The 25,881-nt window shown below is 34.2% G+C and overlaps 1 protein-coding gene and 1 long non-coding RNA gene across 2 annotated transcripts in view; both read left to right on the top strand.

The window, feature by feature from the left end:
* Nucleotides 1-379: 379 nt before the first annotated feature.
* The window catches only part of LOC149560013 (protein LEAD-SENSITIVE 1-like), a 95,242-nt gene continuing 69,740 nt past the window's right edge, over nt 380-25,881 (top strand). Inside the window, exon 1 of the mRNA XM_089824411.1 lies at nt 380-812. Coding sequence (XP_089680537.1) covers nt 719-812 — 94 coding nt within the window. The 5' untranslated portion in view covers nt 380-718. The remainder of the gene's footprint in view (nt 813-25,881) is intronic.
* Nucleotides 1,950-2,674, top strand: LOC149560014 (uncharacterized). Its single transcript, XR_016363649.1, has 3 exons — nt 1,950-1,991; nt 2,209-2,419; nt 2,501-2,674. It is a non-coding gene; the product is annotated as an uncharacterized LOC149560014 (long non-coding RNA).

Raw genomic sequence — 25,881 nt, 5'->3', positions numbered from 1 at the left:
TGAGATTCCACCTGCAGATGACCATTGCAAAGATCCCATTCCCTTTGTTCCCTTGATTTTTGAGAGATCTTTAATGATTAACACAAGGTGTTGAATGACTTTAGTAAAATCTCTTTTTAATGCTTAAATATGCAATGTGAGCAGGGCACATTCAATACATATTATATTTTGTAATTATTATGCTTGTTAATTAAGGAATTTTATTTTTGTATGAGTTGCTATTGGCAAATTAAGAGTCTTCTTTTAAGAACAGTCATTTTAAACCCTTCGATATTTGAAAACTCCATAAAAAAGTCTAATGTTCAAGATTCAAAATTGAAATTATATGGTGTATATCTAGCGTTTAGTATGTTGATTTTATTTGCGACACCATTTCCACGATCCGTCACGTATGAAGAAAACTAAACTCATTTATTCTCAATCCCGCGAAGTGAGGGTGCGCGGGCTAACACTTCTTTTAACTAGGCCAGGTTTAAAACCTCACCTACTTATTACACAAACAAAAGCAGAATGGGAATGGTGAGCGAACGAGCATACTTAAGAGGGAAGTAATGAATTGTCCGCTATCTCCCACAAAATCTTAGAATCGGAGTCCCTGTAAAACCAGTGAATGGGAGAACAAATCAGAATTTTTAAAGCCTTCATACTTCTTCTGATTTCAGTTTAGACAGATCAACTGAAGAGTTTAAGCTTGTCTTCAACTATTACAATCTTAATCATGGGCGTATTTTCTAATAGGATCAGCAAAGAGGATCTCCGACCAGGAGACCATGTTTATTCATGGAGGGTAGCCTACTCCTATTCTCATCACGGTACCCTCATTTCCCATTGCTTTTCCAATATTTGCTTATTTTTCATCACCAGTAATGCGCGAGACTCTAGACATTTTTTTCCCTTTTTCCATTCCTCAATGTATTTTGTCTTGGAATTTTCCTTGTTTAACCTTATCAGAAGTAGATGATCATCAAAGGCATTAAACATATAAGATTGACATAGCCCATTAGTTGCAGAAACATAGCTAAATATGCAAAATGAAAATGTAATTAGAAGCAGGGTGTCATATAATAATACTACAATGTTATTGCAAATCCCTCTTAACAGTTAATTTAGTGGGTTCTGTTCAAGCGCTTCAAGTCATATTGAAGCAACAGTTGCTCATCTGAATTGGCTCAACTCGTTAACATATAGAATACGGATACCCTGTCCATAAAAATGACAAATCAAATATAGTGCGCAAAGTGATTCATGTTAATTTATGTGGTAGCTTCCGTCCACGTTAATATAACACTGTGTGAAAGTACAGGGCATTAGTAAATATCTAGAAGCGATACACACTAATCAAGTCATGCAGAAGAGTGGGCATTTAATCAGCTTTTTTATTGATGAAATCACCTGTCAAGGTGCCCATCTATTTCAAATGTGATGACTGAGTTGTATCGCTACTATGAAATTTACTTAGGAATCGCAACTGGTCTCATCCTGCTCAGCAAGCCCACTCTCAATTGTTTGTGGTAGTCGATTTCCCTAAACATTCAACATGTGTACATAGTTTAAATGTGATGATGGAGAGGTATCCTTCTGGTCATGTTTATCAAAAACTTGCAACTGCCTTCATTCTTTCGCTAGGCCTAACCCTCATTTGGATGTGATATTTTACATGATTAAATATTTCAATATTTGTATGTAAAACACTTAACATACCTCTTAGGGATTTGACTATAAATCTCCATTAAGAAAACCAAGATGCTTTACAATCAAAGTTCGTCCATCTGGTAGGGGCATTTTATCATATTGCTATCTATTAAAATGAGTCAGAACCTGCAGCATGCAAATAGATTGGGCTTTTATTAGCTTCCTTTGTTATATTTGCTAGCGCATCTTACAGCATTATACTTTTCGGAAATTGTCAAGCAGAAGTTAGGTATTCATCCATTGCCACCTGTCTTTGAGTGGATCTCACCTTTGGCAGACTTGGTGTATTTCCTTTCCAGGTACAGGCTTTGATGTTCACTTTAGCTTTGTTGGGAAGAGATTTTCTATGTAAACATACTTTTAGGTATGCGTAAACTTTTATTTTATGAAGTAACACGAGATACATTTCCATAAAGTAATTGAGGAAACTTTACCTTGTTAACTACTGTTATGCTTTATTGAATTGTTCATCCAATGAAGCTACTTGGAAACATCTGCTGAGGATGTGAATGGCAGGTGGGAGGCATATCTATTCTTGCAAACTCAAAGTTTCATAAAAATAACACTTGAAGATTTGCATGGCATGTTAGAGAGATATCGATTCTTGCAAAGTTGAATGAAAGCGCCTATTTTAGTCCTTTGCAATTTGCTGACCAGCCCTCAGATGGAATATCAACCATGACATTTTGACTTCTCTAACAGCATTGAACATCAGCAGGGATTTTATGTAAGTCAGTTTACCAGGTACTTGATTGAGAACAAAAGAATAGCTCATATGGGATCTGATCATTTGTTTTTCATTTAGCAGGACAAGGTAAACTTGGTGTGGAATTGGAGAAGATAGTGAACATGTGGTGATTCAAACTCTGCAGATGAAGATGAGAAGGAATAGTAATCAGTATTTTATACATGTCCATGCTTGAAAACATGTCATACAAGTTCAAATAGTAGTGGATGCTGAAAGGAATATGATAATGATTTGAATTTTGAAATATCTAATACCAGAAGATCTCCAAGTGCATTTGAAATTCTGGATTAGAAGGCATTGGACATATGGGCAATGGGCAAAAGTATTAATGTAAATGACTTTTTGGAGGTTACTATGGTAATGAAGTAGGAAAGAGACTGGAAAAATATCATGGGGAAATTTGATGCTAGATAGATTTACAATCATAGTTGATAGTGTTAAAATATAACTTCAGTAGAAGTGTTATTGGTACTGTGTTTTGTATATGATTCTCTCTCTATATATGATAATTTATATATTAGTGAATATCAAGCATATATATATATATGCTCATATCCTCATATATATATATATATATAATATATATAATATAATATAATATACTTAGAAAAACCTTAACTCACCCGATATTCATATTAATATGTATTTAGCAATCTTAGTTTGTATCGGGCCAAATTTAGGATTGTTTCAGGCTTCCTCTTATAATGCCGACAGTGGATACATGTCCACATAGGGACATGTACTCTCCTCCATCCTATTAATCTTGATATTGCCGTGAGGTGAAGGATATCAATCGATGGCAATGTTCTCTCTCTCAACAGCAATATTCAATTTAAAACAATTTCAGTATTATACTATTATATATATATATATATATATATATAATATCATTAGAATATATTCAGACCGAATATCTGTATATTATCAGTTGTATATAATACTCAGTCTGAAACATATTCAGACTTATTCAATTAGTTTGAAGCAACAATATTGAGTAAAGATCTATCTCAACTGATCTCTATCAGAGATCCTTTACATTTACATTGTATTAGAGCCATCTTGATAGAGAAATTCAACCTTATAATTTTTAAATATCAGATTCTAAATATCTTCAATTCACCATTAGATAGACTTGAAGGAGCCGCAAAATTTGAATCGTGGAAAATTCGAGTAATGATTATTCTACGAGAGATGGAACTAGAAGAATATATAGAGAAAATAAACCTGTACCAGAAAATGATCCAGACAAAACAACTTGGAAAAGACACAACAATAAAGCTATGAAGATTATTATAGATTCTGTGAAGGACCACATTCTCCCTTCTATATCAATTCTTAAGGCATCTTATGAAGTGTTTTCCACTATTAAGAATACCATCGAAATTAATAACACTAGTAGATTGTTAACATTGAAACAAAATCTACTATACGTAAAAATGAATAATGAAGAATCAATTACATCTTATTTTTCAAGAATCTTGGAGTTGAAAGATCAACTTGCAACTATTGGAAATCAAGTAGATGACAAAGAACTTGGCATTATAACTCTCAAAGGACTACCTCTATCTTGGGAAACATTCATTCGTGGACTAAGTTCTTGATTTGAACTTCCAAAATTTGAACAACTTAAAAATGAATGTACTCAAGAAGAGTCAAGATTAATATCTAGAGGAATAAGTTTAAATCAAGAGGGAGGCATTAAAGCTCTTCAAGTAAATACCAACAATAAAGGAAAGAAAGGGAAATTCAAATGGAAGAGAAAAGAATTGAACAAAACATATAAGAAATGAGATTGGTCAAAAGTATAATGCTTCAAGTGTGACAAATTTGGCCATACTATAACTTTTGCCTAGAGCAAAAGAAAATTCAAGCAGCCCTAACAGAAGTCAAAAATGAAAAAGATGAAAACCTTGCATTCTACCTAGCACTCTCAAGTGAATTAAACTCCAACGAAAACACAAGGATTATAGATAGTGGAGTTGTTAGTAATTAATGTTCACAATAGAATTGGGGGGGGGGGGGGTGAATTAGTTATATAATTATCAAACTCAATATCAACTTAAATCAAACTTAATTATGTGAGCAATGTAATCAGCAATCATGAAAGACAGATATACATAATGACACTAGATATGTTGACTAGTGAAACCCTTGATCAGAGGGAAAACCTTGGTGGGAATGATACCCACAAGATGATGTACTAATATAAATGTTCCTTGTGAAAGACTAGATCCTGTTAGGAGTCTGATCAATCACATTTAGTACATATGAGTCCCTATTAGGAGACTTGGAATCCCTGTTAGGAGTTGTGGAAGGTAGTTGAATCCACTGTCCAAACAACTTCAAGATCAGATCAACGAACCCACTGTCTAATTGACCTCGGTACTATTCCTTTAAGAATAATAGACGTGAAACAAGCTTTTACTTCTTCCTCTATCTAGTACATTGGACTTCTTCACCTTCAGATTGTGCAATCAGATCTGGAACTCTATACTCAGTAATAATAACCCTTAAGGTCACTTACACGCATAGATAAGTCACTTTTCTTATGTAGTGCTTTGCTGCTCAATAATTCGCAAGTCTTGTTTGCTCTCTATATGTTAAACACGGAAAACATCTTTCTTTTATACCATGCTCAATAATAAATCCTTGAGTTGGCATCCCACTTAATTATAATACATTAATTAAATGAATACACATTTAACTAATGCTGTCGGCTCACAGTTATAAAAAAACTTTCACACGTGCGACTTCTGCACATGCATACTCTCTGACGCCATCAATGTTCAATATACTGTGTCCAGTTAACTATGCAACCTTTCACTAAATTTGTAATGAACTGCAACAATCACACAATAGGAACTGCTTTCCTAATACTTTGTTTCCATACGGTTCTCTATAGATCAATCATATCTTTTGTACACTGTCAATTCAGGTTCTGTGCATTTACCTTTGTAACAAAGACATACTGTAGTATGCATTGGAAATTGCACAAACAGATAAGTAATATATTGTTCTTAATACAAGAATCACAGTCTGCCGCTCTGTTAGTTTTTTACAAACTTATTACTATGTTGTCATGAATGACAAACACAGTCATGAGTACATCATATCAATGTTCTGCAATGCTCCCCCATAGCATTAACATTCATGCTAACAATCTCCCCCTTTGGCATTGATGGCAACATAGATGAAAAACATCAAAAACATCTAAGTTCCAAGAATACCAAATACACATCTTCATCATGTTCCGCTTTCTTCCCAATTGAACTACATAGAATATTTTTTATGTCACTCTCCCCCCCATTGACATCAATGTCAAAGGTAATAAACAAATGGTTCAATTGCTTAAAGATATAATAATTTACCAGCATGACCACAAGCCGGTTTGTTGCTTTACAACTTTCGTATATAAATCCATAAAAAACTCAAGTGTTTAGAGACACTGTTGCATACCGATTACCAATTACCAAGAGTCCTTTGCTGACTCTGTTCATCACATATACTCCCCCATTGAGAAAGCATCAACATTCAGTTTAGTCTAACAATGGTGCTCTGTTCCCTGGGCTAATCCTTTGCATCTTCTATTTTGAAGTAGGCAGGGGCATAACCCCAAGCATACCTCTTAGGTACTCAAATATATCCTTTGGTAAGGCTTTTGTGAAAATATCTGCAATTTGTTCCTTAGTATTAACATACTCTAGTCTGATTTCTTTCTTTGCAACTTTCTCTCTCAACACATTGTTCTGCAAGTCATTGTTAGTGATGACTTCCATATTTTCATGGTTAACCTCTAGATCAACAATAGTTACCAAAGCTATCTCTTTTGCTACTTCCTTTTTCTTAATCTTATCAAAATCACTCAAGAATTCTTAATCTTTATTAGAAAGAAAACTCTTTCTTGCTTTTCTCAATCTCTTAGGACATTTACTTGAAAAATGACCAAACTCTTTACATGTCCAACAAACAAGAAACTTCATACCTTCAGGTTCTCTCATTGTAAGCAGATCAATACCTTCTTTTATCTTTGTATCATCTTCTATTTTGGATCTATCTTTGCTTGTGCTGCTGTTTCTTTGTATGCAGCAGAAGGATTTTGGATCTGTAAACTCAATATTCTGTTCTTTACACAAATCTGATAACTCACCAAGAATTTTCATAACTCATGTGTCGAATTTTCTTTTGTCAGAAGCAGGACTTTCTTCTTTGAATATGTTCAGCTGAAATACATTACCTCTGGTTCTTGTGCCAATACCAAGCAATTTTCCTTCCTTGTCCTTGATGATGCATGTGTCATTACCAAACTGTAGTTGGTAACCTTTGTCCACAAGCTGTCCAACACTTAACAAGTTATGTTTTAGTCCATCAACAACACAAACATCATCAATATTTCTTTTACCATCAAGTGTGATAGATCCAATTCTTGTAATGTGATAGGTTATACATTGTTCCCTACTCTGACAATCGCTCCATCATGACTTTTGAATTTGACAAATTTGCTCATTTCACTAGTCATGTGATCTGAACAACCACTATCAATGATCTAATCTTTCCTTTCAACTTGTGAAATCAGCCCAAATTCTTCTCTAATATCTTTGTCAAGATTATCCTCCTTTATAGCTCTAAATCCCAATTCATCTTCACTTTTGCTTTGGTCAAATTTTTCTTCTTCTTCTTCTTCTTCTTCTTCTTCTTCATTAGCATATAAGCAATTCTTGGGTCTTTTAGGTTTGAATCTTCCCTTATACTTCCTTTCTCTATTAGGATGCTTAGATGCATAATGAGCATATTCATTGCATGTCCAACACTTCCACAAGAAGAGCTGCTCCTCCTTTGATTTTTTTCCTCAATAGTTTTGCTGCTGCTGGCGATGTCTTCTTGTGCTTTTGTATTCTTTGCTAGACCAAGTTTAACACTTAATGCACTGAATGGTGTCTCAACTTTTGCTAATTCTCTAGATTGTTTTAGATCAAATTCTGCAGCTTCAATCTACCAAGCAATGTTTCTTTGGTGAAATTTTTAGTACAGGGTATCATTAGCTGAATCATCTGTGTTACTATCTTGAAAGGTGGTGTTAGACTTTTCATGATCTTCCATATTACTTCATCATCGGATTTGGTTCCTCCATAGGATTTGATTCCTACAACAATCTTAGATATTTTGCCAATATAGCTTCTTACACATTCATTATTCTTTCATTATTTGAGCATCTTGAAATGCATAATGCAAGTTTTGTAATCTAACTCTTTTTGCATGTGTATCATCCTCATAGTTAGCTTCTAAAGTTTTCCAAATTTCATGAGATGTTTTGATTAGTTTTACCTGACTGTACTCACTTTCAGGTAGAGCTGACAATATTGCTTCTCTTGCCCTTATGTTGCACATAAATACTTCTCTTTGCTCCTCGGTGCAACTTTCAAGATCATCTTCTTCCGCAATCTCCTTAGATACCTTGGTTACAAGCTAATATCCTGGACCCATGCACAAAAGATGAGTTTTCATCTTGTCCTTCCAGTTGTCGAAATTGATGCCATCAAATTTTAGACTTTCCTTTTTGAACATATTTGCCATAGATCTCCTTAGGTTTTTAAACCCTTTCTTCAAGGACCTGATGCTCTGGTACCAATTGTTGGTAATTAATGTTCACAATATAACTGAGGGTGGGGGGGTTGAATCAGTAATATAATTATCAAACTCAATATTAGCTTAAATCAAACTTAATTATGTGAGCAATGTAATCAGCAATCATGAAAGACAGACATACACAGTGACATTAGATATGTTGACTAGGGAAACCCTTGATCAGAGGGAAAACCCCAGTATCATTCCCACAAGATGATGTACTAATATAAATATTCCTTGTGAAAGGCTAGACCCTATTAGGAGTCTGATTAATCACATTCAATACATACGAGTCCCTATTAGGAGACTTTGAATCCCTGTTGGGAGATTCTAACCCTGTTAGGAGTTGTGGAAGCCAGCTAAACCCACTGTCCAAACAGCTTTAGGATCATATCCATGAACCCACTATCCAATTGACCTCAGTACTATTCCTTTAAGAATAATAGATGTGAAACAAGCTTTTACTTCTTCCTCTGTCCAGTATGTCAGACTTCTTCACCTTCAAATCATGCAATCAGATCTGGAACTTTGTACTTAGTAATAATAACCCTTAAGGTCACTTTCATGCATATATAAGTCATTCTGCTTCTGTAGTGCTTTGCTGCTCAATAATTCGCAAGTCTTGTTTGCTCTCTATATGTTAAACATGGAAAACAAATTTCTTTTATACCATGCTCGATAATAAATCCTTGAGTCGGCTTCCAACTTAATTATAATATGTTAATTAAATGAATACACATTTAATTAATGTTGTCGGCTCACAGTTATAAACAAACTTTCACGTGTACGACTTCTATACATGCGCATTCTTTGACATCATCAATGGTTAGTCTATTGTCTCCAGTTAACTGCGCAACCTTTCACTACATTTGCAATGAACTGCAGCAATCACACAATAGGAATTGCTTTCCTAATACTCTGTTTCCATATGATTCTCTATAGATCAATCATATCTTCTGTACACTGTCAATTCAAGTTCTGTGCACTTACCCTTGTAACAAAGACATACTGTAGTATGCGCTGGAAATTATGCATTAACAAATAAATAATATATTGTTCTTAATACAAGAATCATAGTCTGCCGCTCTCTCAGCCTTTTACAGACTTATTACTATGTTGTCATCAATGACAAACACAGTCATGAGTACATCGTATCAATGTTCTGCAATGTTACCACATAGCATCAACATTTATGCTAACAGGAGCATCATGTGATATCACATACTTTAGGAATAAATTTGAAAGTTTTGAATGATATTCCTCTAAAGAAGTAACTATTGGAAGTAACTATTGGAGATAACTCTACACATCATGTAAAAGGTATTGGATCATGTTCAATACAACTGAATTTAGGTATCACTCTTCAACTTAAGAATGTTTTATTTCTACTTGGTATAATGAAAAATTTGGTCTCCATCTCTGGCCTTGGAGACCAAGGGTATCGAATCACCTTCCAAGAAGATAAAGTACAATCTTGGCCAAAGAATTCCAACATGAAGAAAGCTATATCCATTGGATTTCGAGATGGAAGTTTATATAAACTTTGTAACCATAAAAATTTATCCCTAAATCATGAAATATCAAACTCAAATCAAATCTGGCATAGAAGACTAAGTGATTTTCATTCTCATGCCTTATCATCTATAAGAAAAAATAGTAATAGGGGTTACCTAGTCTAAAAACTAATCATTCCGATATTGTTAAAGAATGTGCCCTAGGTAAAATCACAAAAGGGTCCTTTCCCAAAAGTGAACACAAATCTAATTTTGTACTTGAACTCATTCATATTGATCTATGTGGTCCTATATCTATACCTTCCCTAAGTGGATGCCTCTACTAGGTGATTTTTATAGATGGCTATCCTAGGAGAACTTGGATTTACTTCCTTAAACAAAAGGAATCAACCAAAGTGTTATCCAAATTCAAAAAATTTAAGGCCTTCGTTGAAAACCAATCTGGACAGAAAATCAAAACCCTAAGATCAGATAATGGGGTGAATATATCTCAGAATCTTTTAAGATTTTTGCATTTCTGTTGGGATCAAGAGGGAGTTTTTTGTACCATATAATCCTCAATAGAATGTAGTAGTAGAAAGGAAAAACATAACCATTATTGAATCAACCAGAGCCATGATGCATGATCAAAACCTTCACACCTCATTGTGGGCTGAAGCTTCTAATTGCGTAGTTTATTTCCAAAATAGATTTCCTCACTCAATATTGGAAAATCCTACTCTTGAAGAAGTATTTATAGGCAACAAGCCAGATTTAAGCCATCTAAGAATATTTGGGTGTCCTTTTTATATTCACATTCCTCAAAAAAAAGAGAACCAAATTAGAACCATCTGGAAAGAAGGGCCTATTCATTGGATATAGTGAATCATCCAAAGGTTACAAGATCTATGTCCCTGGACAAAGAACCATTGAAATTAGCAGAGATGTAAATTTGAAGAAGACATTGCTTTTAATCTCTCCAAGAACATTGATGAATCATACTCAGAACCTACTACTGAACTAGATGAAAATATTTCAGTAGAGAATGAGAGGGAGATTGATACTAAACATATTACACCTCCTATTCCAAATTCAGAGAATATTGAAAATCTTGACAATAAAAAGAGACTACTTTGGGCTAGAAAAATGATAGAAGAAAATCACATAGAACCTGATGAAGTAGTCAGAGAAAACGACAGAACTAGGAATAATTCATGCTATATAGCATTGCTATTTGAGCTCCTCAAAATACAGCCTACAAATGTCAAAGAAGCATTATTATGCAAATCTTGGAAAGATGTAATGATTGAAGAATACCAATCCATATTAAAAAATGATGTGTGGGATGTTGTTCCCAGACCCAAAGATAAATCAGTTGTCTCTTCTAAATGGCTATACAAAATCAAGCATGCACCAGATGGTAGCATTGAAAAATACAAAGCCAGATTTGTAGCTCGTGGATTCTCTCAAAAGGAAGGAATAGATTGTGAAGAAACATTTGCTTCATTCGCCCAGTACACATCTATTAGGACCATCATGGCCATCGCAGCATCCAAAGGGTGGAAGATACATCACATAGATGTCAAAACTGCGATTCTAAATGGTGAAATTGAAGAAGTATATATTGAGCAACTAGAAGGATTTATTACTCATGACAAAAACTCTCATGTATGTAAACTAAAGAAAGCACTGTATGGTCTTAAGCAAGCACCCAAGGCATGGTACAAAAGAATAGACAACTATCTCTCAAAATTAGGGTATTCCAAAAATAAAGTTGATTCTAACATATACTTCAAAATAGTTGAAGATGATATGATTAAACATGTACTATATGTTGATGATTTACTAATAACAAGTGATGAACATCTTATAGCTAAATGCAAACAGGAACTAACAACGAAATTCGACATGAAAGACCTAGGACTTCTTCATTACTTCCTAGTTCTAGAAGTCTGGCAAAAGGAGAATACATTTTCTTAAATCAAGGAAAATACACTGTTGACATTTTAACTAAGTTTGGAATGATGGATTATAAACCCATAAGTACTCCTATGGAAGCAAATCTACATAAATTGAAGAATGGATTTGAATCTTAACCTACTAATCCTATTTACTACAGGAAAATTATTGGGTCATTGATGTACTTGGTAAACACTCGTCTTGATATCTGTTATGCAACTAATACATTAAGTCAATTCATGTGTGAACCAAAGAAAATATATCTTATGGCAGCTATGCATCTTACGATACTTACGAGGTTCAGTTGGTATGGGTCTCAAATATGATCAAGTTGAAATCAATCTTCATGAATATTGAGATTATGATTGGGCAAACAACTCTACTGGTCATAAGAGTACCACAAGATGTTTCAGTTTTGGGTCGGAAATGGTGGTTCAATAGAAAACAATCATTAGTCGCCTTAAGCTCTATTGAAGTAGAATATATAGCCTCTTCCATGGGTTTTAAGATTATAGCTATAGTCGGATTGATTTAATCATAAGATACAATATATATATATATATATATATATATATAGTCGGATTGATTTAATCATAAGATACAATATATATATATATATATATATATATATATATATATATATATATATATATATATATATATATATAATGTTATAAATATATTATATAATATATAATATATTATACATATGTTATATTGTGATTTATATTATTAATATATATTAACTAATAATGATTAATCATAGAGACATGTCTCTCTTGAAGAGACATGTCTCCCACTCTTATATTTATAAGAGATTGCGATTTGCATTTGGAACACATCAATTACAATGGCCATGTTAGTATATTTGTAGAAAAGATCCATGTTACTTAACATGGTCTCCGAGCAAGGCTGCAAAAAGAAGTAATTTTACATATTGCTGACTATAGACTCTCACACAAAGCATCTAACAGGAAGATGAAAAAATTGAGAAGTCCAGATTAGTGAACAATAAGGGAAATCACAACCCCATCTGGACTTGCATCCGGTTCTAGCTCTCTCCATAGACACTATGTGCTACTTTGTGTTGACCACTAATATATTAGATAATGTCTCTTTAAAAACCACTATCACATGTGAAGTTTTGTTCCATGAGCGGATTAGACTCTGAGTTGACATTCCTATCTCAATGTTGCATGCTGTGACTTGAATGTGGAAGTACACGCATGTCCCATGGTCAATATTTGAATTCAATACATTATATCAAACTCTTGGTGGATGCTCCCTTGTTACCACCTATCAACTTAAATATTTTGAGCCTGAGCTTTAATGTCGATTCAAGTCCATATTATCAATGTCTGCTTTGATGCCATTAACTTCTACTATTGATCAATCTAGACTTGTGGAGTGCTTAAGTCAATCTCTGGCACCACCTTTGGGAATATACAATATACCCCTAGTTTTCAATGTCATATGTCCATTACAAAGTGTGAATAATTTGGATCAAAAGGCACTTTCATGGAAAGTCACCATGCCTTTACTTCTTTGTCTTCATATCTTTCCATGCTTTATTGCGAACTTTAGCCCTGATGCTTCAAATACATTTGTATGTTCTACCTATTGACTTATGGCTTGGTGCCTTGAAGTGTGATGTTCGGTCTCAAGCATTTCGTTGAATAGATCATTAGCATCATGTCTTCAAGTACCTGACTTATTTACAAAAGGAGTGATATTATATCACATATTTTACTAGTCTGTAGTGCATCCTCAAATATATGAGTCCTTCATTCATGCAATTGTGTATTTGCCATCTTTGACACATTGGATAACATCATGTGAATTGATCATCTGTGATGTGAATACGAAGAAAATTAATGATGAGGTTTGGAATGTCGTCGCGGTAAAGGCAAGCTATTAAAGAGAATGTGGATCAAACCACAAAAACCGTATAAAGGTATCAAAAGTAGAGTGGGCATCAAAAGTAGAGTGGGCTCCACACATACAAAATGCGGTCAATATTCTAAGAAGATAAAATAATAGAGCCAATGCACACAATCATTATAAGCTAAGGTCTTGAGACCTAATCAAGTAAGTATTATAATCAATTTGAATATTCCATATTTTCAAGCAAGGTCCAAAATTCTAGGAGACAATATTGAGTAAGTATAAATAGTAAGTTCAATGATTCCTTTGAAATTATTTGTGGAACTATATATTTATTTATTCAATTTGTGTGTGTGTGTGTGTATATATTTAAAGATTAAAAGTTTACATGATTTAATGTTTAGATCATTTATAGATGTTTATTCAAAATTAAATTTTGTTCTTATAGTTAAAACTATATTATCATTAAGAGTAATTATTTAAGGTTTTTTTTTACTATAAGAGCTATTTGTTTTGATATTTTCCTTCGAGAATGTTATTGCAGGAAGAGGGAGATTCAGATTCAGGGGGAGTCTGACACATGCATCTGAAGGAGTGGATAGAGAATATGTGGCAATGATCCTTTAAGATTTTGATCATATCAGAATTAGAGAGAGTGTCGACTTCATTTAAACTTTTGGCGTCATGCATATCATTGTGTGATTTAATCCCAAATCCCTTGCAAGGTTCTCTAGACAAAGTTTGTTCCGGAAATTACTATTGGTTATGTTATTGCTAGAATATAGAAAACAATTCAAAATAAATGATCCATCTTGGTTTTCTTGAGTGGGTGTTGATTTGGAAGCAATGCCAATACTCAGTTGCCTCTATTAATAAGCCTAATGAGTGTTTAGATCTTCATTGGACTAAAAGACCAAACTAGAAAGAAGAAGTCGAAGATAGAGGTTAATATCATTCATGGATGATTGTCCCTCATTAGACTTGATATTGATTGAAATTTTTTGTTGAGCCATCCTTATAAATATTGGTGTCCATGTTTCATTCCCTTTCGTTATCGGGAGTTATAAAGAAAAATGAATAGTCTATGGGGCAATACAGTGTCATGAATGGGAAACATTATAGTCAAGAGCATAATATAGTTCCTTTCTCTCTCATGACAATATTGAGAAGCAATAAGCTTACTGTTAAGTTGCTGATAGTGTAGCAAGAGAGGGTCCAAACTCATTTCATTAGCTATGATATTAGATCAACTGATCAAGTAACATTATTGCTTCAGTAACATTATTCCTTGAAGACATAAACAAGGTTGACAACTTCTTACATTGTCAGTCATATGATGAGTGAACAACAATACATAAATTACTCATCTTTCAAAACACATCAATGATTTGTTTAATGACATCAAGCAACAAGTTTTTGGAGTGGAAGATTTTGATGTATCAAGTATCAATGTCACATCATCAAGTCGGAGTGACTATAAGAGACAGCCCAACTATGGACTATTAAAAGGGGTGGAATATTTTAAGGAAGAGGAGAAGTTGTATATGTGATTTTGAATGGAAGATATTGCCAACTTCTCATTGCAGTAGCACAAAAGTTATTTAATTTTTCTCCTCCCGAATGCTAGGAAGTACAAATTTTGTTGACATATTCTTCCTTTCTAGTTTACAGAGTGAGTCTCAACAGATTGCATAGATGGCAGAATTCTTTAGGACAATGGTTCGGTTTAGTAAAATGATAAAATGATAAATGAACCCTTAATAGTCAATACTCAACATGGTACAAACATACTAAGGTTCTGAGATCTATTAAACAAAAAAAGGAATCCATATTTGATTTGATGCAAAATTGTTCAACAATATAAGAATGAGTGGGAATTTTACATTGTGGAGGGGAATAATAGTCAATGTTCCATTCCCACTTGAACCTTCTTTAGAGGGGAGATGTTCCATCCTCATATAATCTAAGAAGACAATTTCTGAATCTTCACGTGCAAATAAGTATTCTTATCTTTTACATTTATCTACTCATTTTAGTCTCTCTCTTATATGTAATTCTATACATACTATAAGGGTTATTTTCCTTGATCTTCTCCTTTATGTTTGAGGATGTTCTTATAGGAAAAGTAGGTTGGTACTTTACACATGGTACCAAATATTGTGTAGATTTAATCTAATGATAGTAGCTCCAAAGACCTTGATGATCAAGATGGATAAAGTGTGGCTCTTAAAGCAAACGTCTTTGATGGTTGAAATTATGAGATCCTTCTACATTAAGAGGGAGTATAACACTTCTTCTAAGGCAACGCGGGAGCTTATGTTACATCCCAATTTTTGCCTAAATTTTATCTTTAGTTAAAAGATAGCCATTGAACCAGAATAAACTTTTGGTTGTTCATGTGAAGTTAACCGTTGTTCCATCATGATAGTTTATAGCCGTTGTGTTCATGTGAAATGAATATAGTTTATAGCCGTTGTGTTCATGTGAAATGAATATAGTTTATAGCCGTTGTGTTCATATGAAATGAATATAGTTTATAGCCGTTGTGTTCATGTGAAACGAATATAATTTTTCTTTAATCGTTGTTCAATCAGTTATTATGTATGATGAAATTCCTAACAGTATTATTTAAGCGAATTATGAATTATGAAATTGATATTTTTGGCAAGAATGATTGTTTTGAAGGTTGCAGGATAAAGACTCGAGAAGGAGGGGAAGCATTACGAAATGAGGTCATCCAGAAATGGGACGATCATGTGACCTAGTTATCAGGAATATCAGGTTTGGTCAAAAAGACGCCATGGCAAGGTTGTTAAAGCTTGACAATAAAAGTTCAAAGTGGAAAGTTACATGAGCTAAAAAAAAATAATACAAGATTATTAAATTAAATAATAAAATTCTTACCTTTAAAAAAAAAAAGAAATATCATTTAATATTATATCATTATTTTGATTAGAATCACAATTAAATATTTGCAAAGTAGCACTATTATAAAAGGATCTATAATACAATAATGTCACTTTGAATATACTTAACTATAATCTAACCAAAATAATAATATAACATTAAATTATATTAATAAAACTTTTCACCCTTTGTCCCAACGTTTTATATTTCCAATTGATGGGAATTCCAAATGTTTTTCAATCTTGTAACGGCAGGAGATGAAAAGCCGATTCATATCTTTTAAATTCTGCCTTTGTCGTTTTCAAATGACAGTAACAAATGTTTCTGCCTGTTCCTGCCTTTGCGATGGTCTCAGGTTCTGTCTACCAATAATCTGGGAGTGGTGATAAATGAAAGTCTCTCTCTCCCTGCCGTGAGTTACTTGCTCTAGATTTCCTTTTAAGATCCCGTGATCTTCCTGCCAAATATTCATCGCCTGCAACCCGTTTTGGTTAACCATGAAATCATTCATTGAGCCACGTGAAAGCCATTCTTGCACGCTTTCTGAGAGTCGGGATTCAACTTGTATTGAAGATTTCACCAATAGGGCGCTCAGTAGCTGAAGAGTGTAGTAAAAGCGTTTTCATTTCCTTTGCTCACGAGTTTCCATCCTTTATGTCTTTTTCCTTTCTAAGTCGGGTTGAAATAGAGTAAAGGGTTCTGTATAAAGGTTCAGTCATAATATTACACTTGTGCTCATCATAATTGTAGAAAAACCAACAGAGTTGTAAACATTGTTTAGCAATTAAGGTAGATAATGTTTATTATAGTATTAAGACTTCTGATCTCATTTTATTCTGTTTGATAATACCACTTCAATCAACAATACTTTTGAATATAGAACTATTCCATTATCAGCCCATGTTATAAATTTGTAGAACCGAGTCATGAACCGTTCTGCTTCAATAAACCAAAATCAGTAATAATGATCAATTCTGAAAAACCAAGGAAATTCTGAAATGTAGAATCATAATCTTATGAATAAGATATAACGAGTTCAGGCACCGAAGAATCAACGATCTAAAGATCTGTTAATGATGTGAGGTGTAGATGAACCTGACACAAAGAAAACAGGAAAAATATCAATAATTAATTATAATCAAAATAATCTGATTAGCTCATGTAAGTCCACTTTGAAGATTAATTGTCAAGCTGAGCGGTGGAGATCGGGTTACAAAAACCCACCTCTGAAATCCCTGGCCAGGGCGATAGAAGGGCATTCATGTCACAACAAAATGATCGCGTTGTTGTCTTGATACTTCAGCTATTCAATTGAATAGCTGTTGGGACTTCAATCCACCTGAGTACTCCGATGACTGGATCGATGAACATCCCAAGCTTGACCTTAGGGTAGGGAGGGCCGTTCTATTAAATTAGAACTTGTGGGGATAAGTAAAAAGGTCCGCGGTTGGGAGGTTAAGCCCATGTTAATGCTTCACCCCTCACCAAAGTCAGAGCTTGGTCAATTAATTGGAAGAGTCTCTCAAGAAAATCAGTATGTATCTTTGTTTATTTAAATTTCTTTATATAATCTGAAATGTTCTTTCATGTAAATTAGAAGTAACATAAAATGATTCTTTAAAGTAGATTAGCTGAGGTTTTCTTGTAATAATTTAGACTAGGGTTAAAATTCAGTATTTTCAACTATTAGAACAAATTTGATTTTCAGTAATTAATCTAGATTCAAAATTTTAAATTAGCTTTTATATTAATTTAAGTATATTAGAATATTAAATTTAGCTAATTTGTAGTTGTAGAAAATCCGGATGTTACATATGGTATGAAAGCACTGGGTTCAACACTGAACCTGGGCTCATGACGTCCATGAAATCTAATAAAGATGAATACAAATACAGGATGCTAGTACGTAGAACACCCCGCAAGAAAATCCGACACCCTATATTTCCTTACCTCCTACAAAATATGACTAAGTATGACTATTCTTGCTGCTCTGAACCTTGAGATGATGAAACAATGTATCAAGCCATACAACAGATGAAGAAGGAAAGGATTCGATGGACCCCGGCCAAGAAAGCAGCATACAGGAATAAATTGATTCAAATTTGGAATGCTCAGCAGAAAAATCCCCTTCTTCACTTTCACAGATCTTGGATGGTACGGGACATGTACCAAATTAAGCTAGAAGTTGCAAAACAAAAATAAAACTTATTCTATGAATGAAGGCAACCTCATTAGAGGAATTTTTCTTTTTGTAATAAAGGATTGCTTTGTCGAGCAATGTTAAATAAGATTTTTGCTTTGTTGAGCAATGTTTTAAAATTATTATTATTATTTTTTTTTGCTTTGTCGAGCAATAGATATGTTTTTGCATCCTGCATTGTCGAGCAATAAGATATAATTTATTTTTATTTGCTTTGTCGAGCAATGGATATGAATTGTAATTAAAGATTTGCATAGATGTGCAATAAAATAAATAAATAAATATTTTGGCAACAAGGGGGATTAAACTTTTGAGCAACAAAAGCTAAACTTTAAACTTAATTGTGTAAACTAACAAGTGCAACTCCTGCAAATACAACATGAATAACAATGAGAATGTGGAAAACCGAGAAATAGTTCGAGAAAATCAACAAGCCTCTAATGAATTATTACTTCAAATTCTTCAAGAAACACAATTAAAATTAGAAGCAATGGATAAAAGAATGAGTGAGATGGCAGCCCAGATGGGGCAACAATGTGAGGAAATGCAAGAGACACCTAGAGTTGAGACTGAAGTCTCGGAACATAATAGGACTCCCTCCCCTAAGCAAACTAGTAAACAAAAGAAAAAGGAGATCGTAGCTGATTTATCAGCTGATATTAAGAAAATTAAACCTCCAAAATTCAGTGGTACTGAATCTGGGGAAGAAGCTGAGGCATGGCTGACAGAGATGGAACAATACTTTGAGATTCGGAATTTTTCAGAGACTTCTAAGGTTGTTTGGGGTATATACCAATTTACTAGGGAAGCAGCAACTTGGTGGGGAAACACTAAGGTAGAGTTGAACATTAGATCTACGGACATAACCTGGGAAAAGTTTGTCAACATATTTAGAACACGGTGGCTACCTCAAACCTTCTATGATCAGAAACTCATGGAGTTTCAGAATCTGAAACAGGGGGAAATGACAGTTCATAAATGCTGGGAGAAATTTATCAGATTACTTAAGTACGTACCGCCTTACCAGCAGGATATTAATCTAAAAGTAAGAAAGTTTATCATGGAACTGAATAATAGAATAGGGGGAGCCGTGGACGTTTTAGCACCACGAACCATGGAAGAAGCCTTGGAAAAAGCTGTGCGTCAAGAGCATAAAGTCAAGAAGGATGATTCCATTAGGGACAGCAAGAGAAAAACCAATTGGAATTCAGAAGGTGCAGAATCTGGACCACCAAGAAAACAGTTTAAGGACTTTAAGAATAACAAACCTAATAATAAAAGCAGTGGAACTAGAGATAATCAGGGAAACGTTCATGTAAACAAAAATGACAGGAACAATGAAAAAAGAAGACCACCAGGAGGTTGTTTCATTTGTAAAGGAAATCATTTTAAAAGACAATGCCCTAACCTCAATCAGCAACCACGCCCATCCTTGCTGCAGCAACAACAGGTTTTTCAACAAAGAATTCATGCAGCCCTGGATAATCAACAAGCAGAACAACAAATAGGCCCCATTGAAACACCGGGTAAGATTTATGGTAACCCCGTAACTATTCTTATTGATACTGGAGCAACAGAATGTTTTATTTCACCTAAATTATTAAGTAAATTTCCAAAAAGATCTAGCTTTATGGCAAAACCGTGGACAGTCGAATATGCAAACCAGACAAGGGCTAAGGTAGAGCAATGCTTGTTCGAAGTCCAGGTTGACTTTCCAAACTTCTCTACAGAACTAAATTTATACGTAGCACCATTAGGATCTTATGACATTATTATAGGAATAAATTGGCTCAGCGAGCACAAGGCTAAGGTAGATTGTCTAGCCAAAACAGTAAGTTGTGTGGATGACCGAGGCAGGCTTACAAGTATTTCAGGGGTTAAACATAAAATAAGAGCCCAACAGATTTCAGCAATGCAGCTTAAGAGGTATGGAAGAAAAGGTTGTGAGATATTCGCAATAAAAATTGAAGATTTAAGGAAAACTACACTCGGAGATGATTATATTTATGAAGATGGGGAAATTAAACAAAAACTAAAGAAATCTTTTGAAGAAAAATATCCCTATCTAAAGAACTATCAAGATGTATTTCTTGACGAACTTCCTGGATTACCTCCTTCCCGGATATTTGACTTCTCCATAGATTTAGTACCAAGAGCGAAACCTATATCAAGAGCCCCATATAGGATGACCACCACAGAACTTATGGAATTACAGATTCAATTACAGGATATGTTGGATAAGAAAATGATTCGACCCAGTGTCTCACCATGGGGAGCTCCTGTATTGTTTGTAAGAAAGAAGGATAGAACTATGAGACTGTGTATAGATTATCGGATGCTTAATAAGGTCACCATCAAAAATCGGTATCCGTTACCCAGGATAGATGATCTATTTGATCAAATGAAAGGTGCGACCGTGTTTTCGAAAATCGATCTGAGATCAGGATATCATCAATTACGGATTAAGGAATCAAACATACATAAAACTGCCTTTAGAACCAGCTATGGACATTATGAGTTTACAGTCTTACCATTTGGATTAACTAATGCCCCTGCAGCCTTCATGAATTTAATGAACACTATATTTCACGATTGCCTAGACAAATTTGTGTTGGTATTCATAGATCATATTCTTATTTATTCTAGAAATGAAGAAGAACATCAGAAGCATTTAGAGATAGTACTACAGAGACTTAGAGAACATAAATTATATGGGAAATTATCAAAGTGTGCTTTCTACCAGAAGGAAATTCAGTATCTAGGGCATATAATTTCAACACAAGGCATAGCAGTAGATCCATCTAAGATTAAGGCGATCAAAGAATGGCCAATACCCAAAAATGTGTCTGAAGTCAGGAGTTTTATGGGATTAGCTGGATTTTACAGGAAATTTGTCAAAAACTTTTCAAGAATAGCTTATCCAATTACAACACTTCAAAGAAAGGGAAAGAAATTTATTTGGACGGAAAAATGTCAATTGGCTTTTGAATTTCTAAAGGAAAAACTGACTACTGCACCTATTTTAAGAGTACCCGATCCATAGAAACCATTCACGGTAATCACTGATGCTTTAGGTGAAGGACTAGGGGGTGTGTTAATGCAAGAGGGACAAGTCATTGCCTATGAGTCTAGAAAATTGAAGAATTATGAACAAAACTATGCACCACATGATCTGGAATTAGCAGCCATAATACATGCTTTACAAATGTGGAGACATTATCTGATTGGAAAACCCTTCGAACTTCGATCTGATCATCAAAGTTTAAAATATATCTTTACTCAGCAAAATTTGAACGCTAGACAAAGGAGATGGTTAGAGTTCCTAGCAGATTATGAATTTGACATAAGCTACATTAAGGGAAAAGAAAAAAAGGTTGTCGATGCCCTAAGTCGAAGAAGGCACATTTCGGCAATGACTAAGATAAAATTTCAATTGATAGACCAGATTTTACAGCATTTGGAGAATGATGATTTTTATGCAGAAATCAGTTTGGCACTTATTAGAGATCTACAGGACCCCAAATATTCAAATTTTAAATTAGAAGATGATGGACTATTGAGATATCGCCACAGGGTCTATGTACCCAATCAATCTGAGCTACGTAGATTAATTCTAGGGGAGTATCATTCAGCTCCATATTTAGGACACCCAGGAGTCACAAAAATGTTATTAGATATAAAACCTTCATACTTTTGGAAGGGAATGAAAAAAGAGATAATTGAGTTTGTAGCAAGTTGCTTAGAGTGTCAAAAGGTGAAAGCAGAACGTAGATACCCAACATGACTGTTACATCCAAATGAAGTACCTGAATGGAAATGGCAAATAATATCTATGGACTTTGTACAAGGGTTGCCTATGACTCGGAATCAACATAATACTATTTTGGTCATGGTTGATAGATTGACTAAGGTAGCACATTTTATTCCAGGAAATCTAACTGATGGAGCATCTGAGATAGCCCATAAATTCATAAAAGAAATTTTCAGATTACATGGGGTACCAGAGAAAATTATTTCAGATCGTGATACAAGAATAACTTCCAGATTCTGGCAGACATTATTCTCAGCCTTGGGCACTAAATTGAATATAAGTTCAGCATATCATCGTGAGACAGATGGTCAAACAGAGCGAGCTAATCAGGTATTAGAGGATCTTCTAAGGGTTTATTGCATGGATTGACAGTATCAATGGGAAATGTATCTGCCACTGGTTGAATTTGCATACAATAACTCCTATCAGTCTTCGATTAAAATGGCACCTTTTGAAGCCTTGTATGGCCGTAAGTGCAAAACCCCCAATAAGCTGGAATCGATCAGAAGACAGAGTTATAGTTGGCACGGAAATGCTTCTAGAAATGGAAGAACAAGTACTTCAGATCCGCCAGAGATTAAAGGAAGCTAACAACAGGCAAAAAAGTTATGCTGATGCGAAAAGAACACCCAGAGAATTTACTATAGGGGACAAGGTGTTATTAAAAATTAAGCCCCAGAAAAGTACTATTAAATTCGGCAAAAATGCTAAATTGGCTCCCAGATATGTGGGTCCCTTTGAAGTTTTGGAGGTAGTTAAACCGGTAGCCTACAAGATTGCTTTACCTCCAGCCCTTGCCAGGATGCATAACGTTTTTCATGTGTCCTACCTTAAAAAGTTTGTCAGTCATCATGAACATATGATTGATTGGAAGCTGTTGCAGGTACGAGAGCCAGGGGTGGTAGAGGTAAAGCCAACCAGAATACTCGAGGTGCGTAAGCTGCACTTACGAAATCGAGAAGTGACTCAGTGCAAAGTTCAGTGGGATCAGTATTCAGAAGATAATGCTACGTGGGAAGACTATCATGATATCTTTCAAAAATACCCTTATCTATTTTCAGAAACTGGAAATTGAATATTCCTCTTATTTTTAATTTTAATTATTAGTTTTCTTTGATACTATTTCATCGTGGACGATGAAAAACCTAAGGGGGTGGGTATGTTACATCCCAATTTTTGCCTAAATTTTATCTTTAGTTAAAAGATAGCCGTTGAACCAGAATAAAATTTTGGTTGTTCATGTGAAGTTAACCATTGTTCCATCATGATAGTTATAGCCGTTGTGTTCATGTGAAATGAATATAGTTTATAGCCGTTGTGTTCATGTGAAATGAATATAGTTTATAGCCGTTGTGTTCATGTGAAATGAATATAGTTTATAGCCGTTGTGTTCATATGAAATGAATATAGTTTATAGCCGTTGTGTTCATGTGAAACGAATATAATTTTTCTTTAACCGTTGTTCAATCAGTTATTATGTATGATGAAATTCCTAACGGTATTATTTAAGCGAATTATGAATTATGAAATTGATGTTTTTGGCAAGAATGATTGTTTTGAAGGTTGCAGGATAAAGACTCGAGAAGGAGGGGAAGCATTACGAAATGAGGTCATTCGGAAATGGGACAATCATGTGACCTAGTTATCAGGAATATTAGGTTTGATCAAAAAGATGCCATGGCAAGGTTTTTAAAGCTTGACAATAAAAGTTCAAAGTGGAAAGTTACATGAGCTAAAAAAAAATAATACAAGATTATTAAATTAAATAATAAAATTCTTACCTTTAAAAAAAAAAAGAAATATCATTTAATATTATATCATTATTTTGATTAGAATCACAATTAAATATATGCAAAGTGGCACTATTATAAAAGGATCTATAATACAATAATGTCACTTTGAATATACTTAACTATAATCTAACCAAAATAATAATATAACATTAAATTATGTTAATAAAACTTCTCACCCTTTGTCCCAACGTTTTATATTTCCAATTGATGGGAATTCCAAACGTTTTTCAATCTTGTAACGGCAGGAGATGAAAAGTCGATTCATATCTTTTAAATTCTGCCTTTGTCGTTTTCAAATGACAGTAACAAATGTTTCCACCTGTTCCTGCCTTCGCGATGGTCTCAGGTTCTGTCTACCAATAATTTGGGAGTGGTGATAAATGAAAGTCTCTCTCTCCCTGCCGTGAGTTACTTGCTCTAAACTTCCTTTTAAGATCCTGTGATCTTCCTGCCAAATATTCATCACCTGCAACCCATTTTGGTTAACCACAAAATCATTCATTGAGCCACGTGAAAGCCATTCTTGCACGTTTTCTAAGAGTCGGGATTCAACTTGTATTGAAGACTTCACCAACAGGGCGCTCAGTAGCTGTAAACAAGTAAGAGTGTATTAAAAGCATTTTCATTTCCTTTGCTCACGAGTTTCCATCCTTTATGTCTTTTTCCTTTCTGAGTCAGGTTGAAACAGAGTAAAGGGTTCTGTATAAAGGTTCAGTCATAATATTACACTTGTGCTCATCATAATTGTAGAAAAACCAACAGAGTTGTAAACATTGTTTAGCAATTAAGGTAGATAATGTTTATGATAGTATTAAGACTTCTGATCTCATTTTATTCTGTCTGATAATACCACTTCAATCAACAATACTTTTGAATATAGAACTATTCCATTATCAGCCCATGTTATAAATCTGTAGAACCGAGTCATGAACTGTTCTGCTTCAATAAACCAAAATCAGTAATAATGATCAATTCTGAAAAACCAAGGAAATTCTGAGAATGTAGAATCATAATCTTATGAATAAGATATAACGAGTTCAGGCACCGAAGAATCACCGATCTAACGATCTGTTAATGATGTGAGGTGTAGATGAACCTGACACAAAGAAAACAGGAAAAATATAATTAATTATAATCAAAATAATCTGATTAGCTCATGTAAGTCCACTTTGAAGATTAATTGTCAAGCTGAGCGGCGGAGATCGGGTTACAAAAGCCCACCTCTGAAATCCCTGGCCAGGGCGATAGAAGGGCATTCATGCCACAACAAAATGATTGCGTTGTTGTCCTGATACTTCAGCTATTCAATCGAATAGCTGTTGGGACCTCAACCCACCTGAGTACTCCGATGACTGGATCGATGAACATCCCAAGCCTGACCTCAGGGTAGGGAGGTCCGTTCTATTAAATTAGAACTTGTGAGGATAAGTAAAAAGGTCCGCGGTTGGGAGGTTAAGCCCATGTTAATGCTTCACCCCTCACCAAAGTCAGAGCTTGGTTAATTAATTGGAAGAGTCTCTCAAGAAAATCAGTACGTATCTTTGTTTATTTAAATTTCTTTATATAATCTGAAAGGTTTTTTCATGTAAATTAGAAGTAACATAAAATGATTCTTTAAAGTAGATTAGCTGAGGTTTTCTTGTAATAATTTAGACTAGGGTTAAAATTCAGTATTTTCAACTATTAGAACAAATTTGATATTCAGTAATTAATCTAGATTCATAATTTTAAATTAGCTTTTATATTAATTTAAGTATATTAGAATATTAAAT

Source organism: Cupressus sempervirens, chromosome 4 (assembly GCF_028749045.1).
Source record: "Cupressus sempervirens isolate cs-2001-9-10 chromosome 4, ASM2874904v1, whole genome shotgun sequence".
Classification (NCBI taxonomy): Eukaryota; Viridiplantae; Streptophyta; class Pinopsida; order Cupressales; family Cupressaceae; genus Cupressus; species Cupressus sempervirens.
This window is presented reverse-complemented; position numbering and strand designations above follow the sequence as displayed.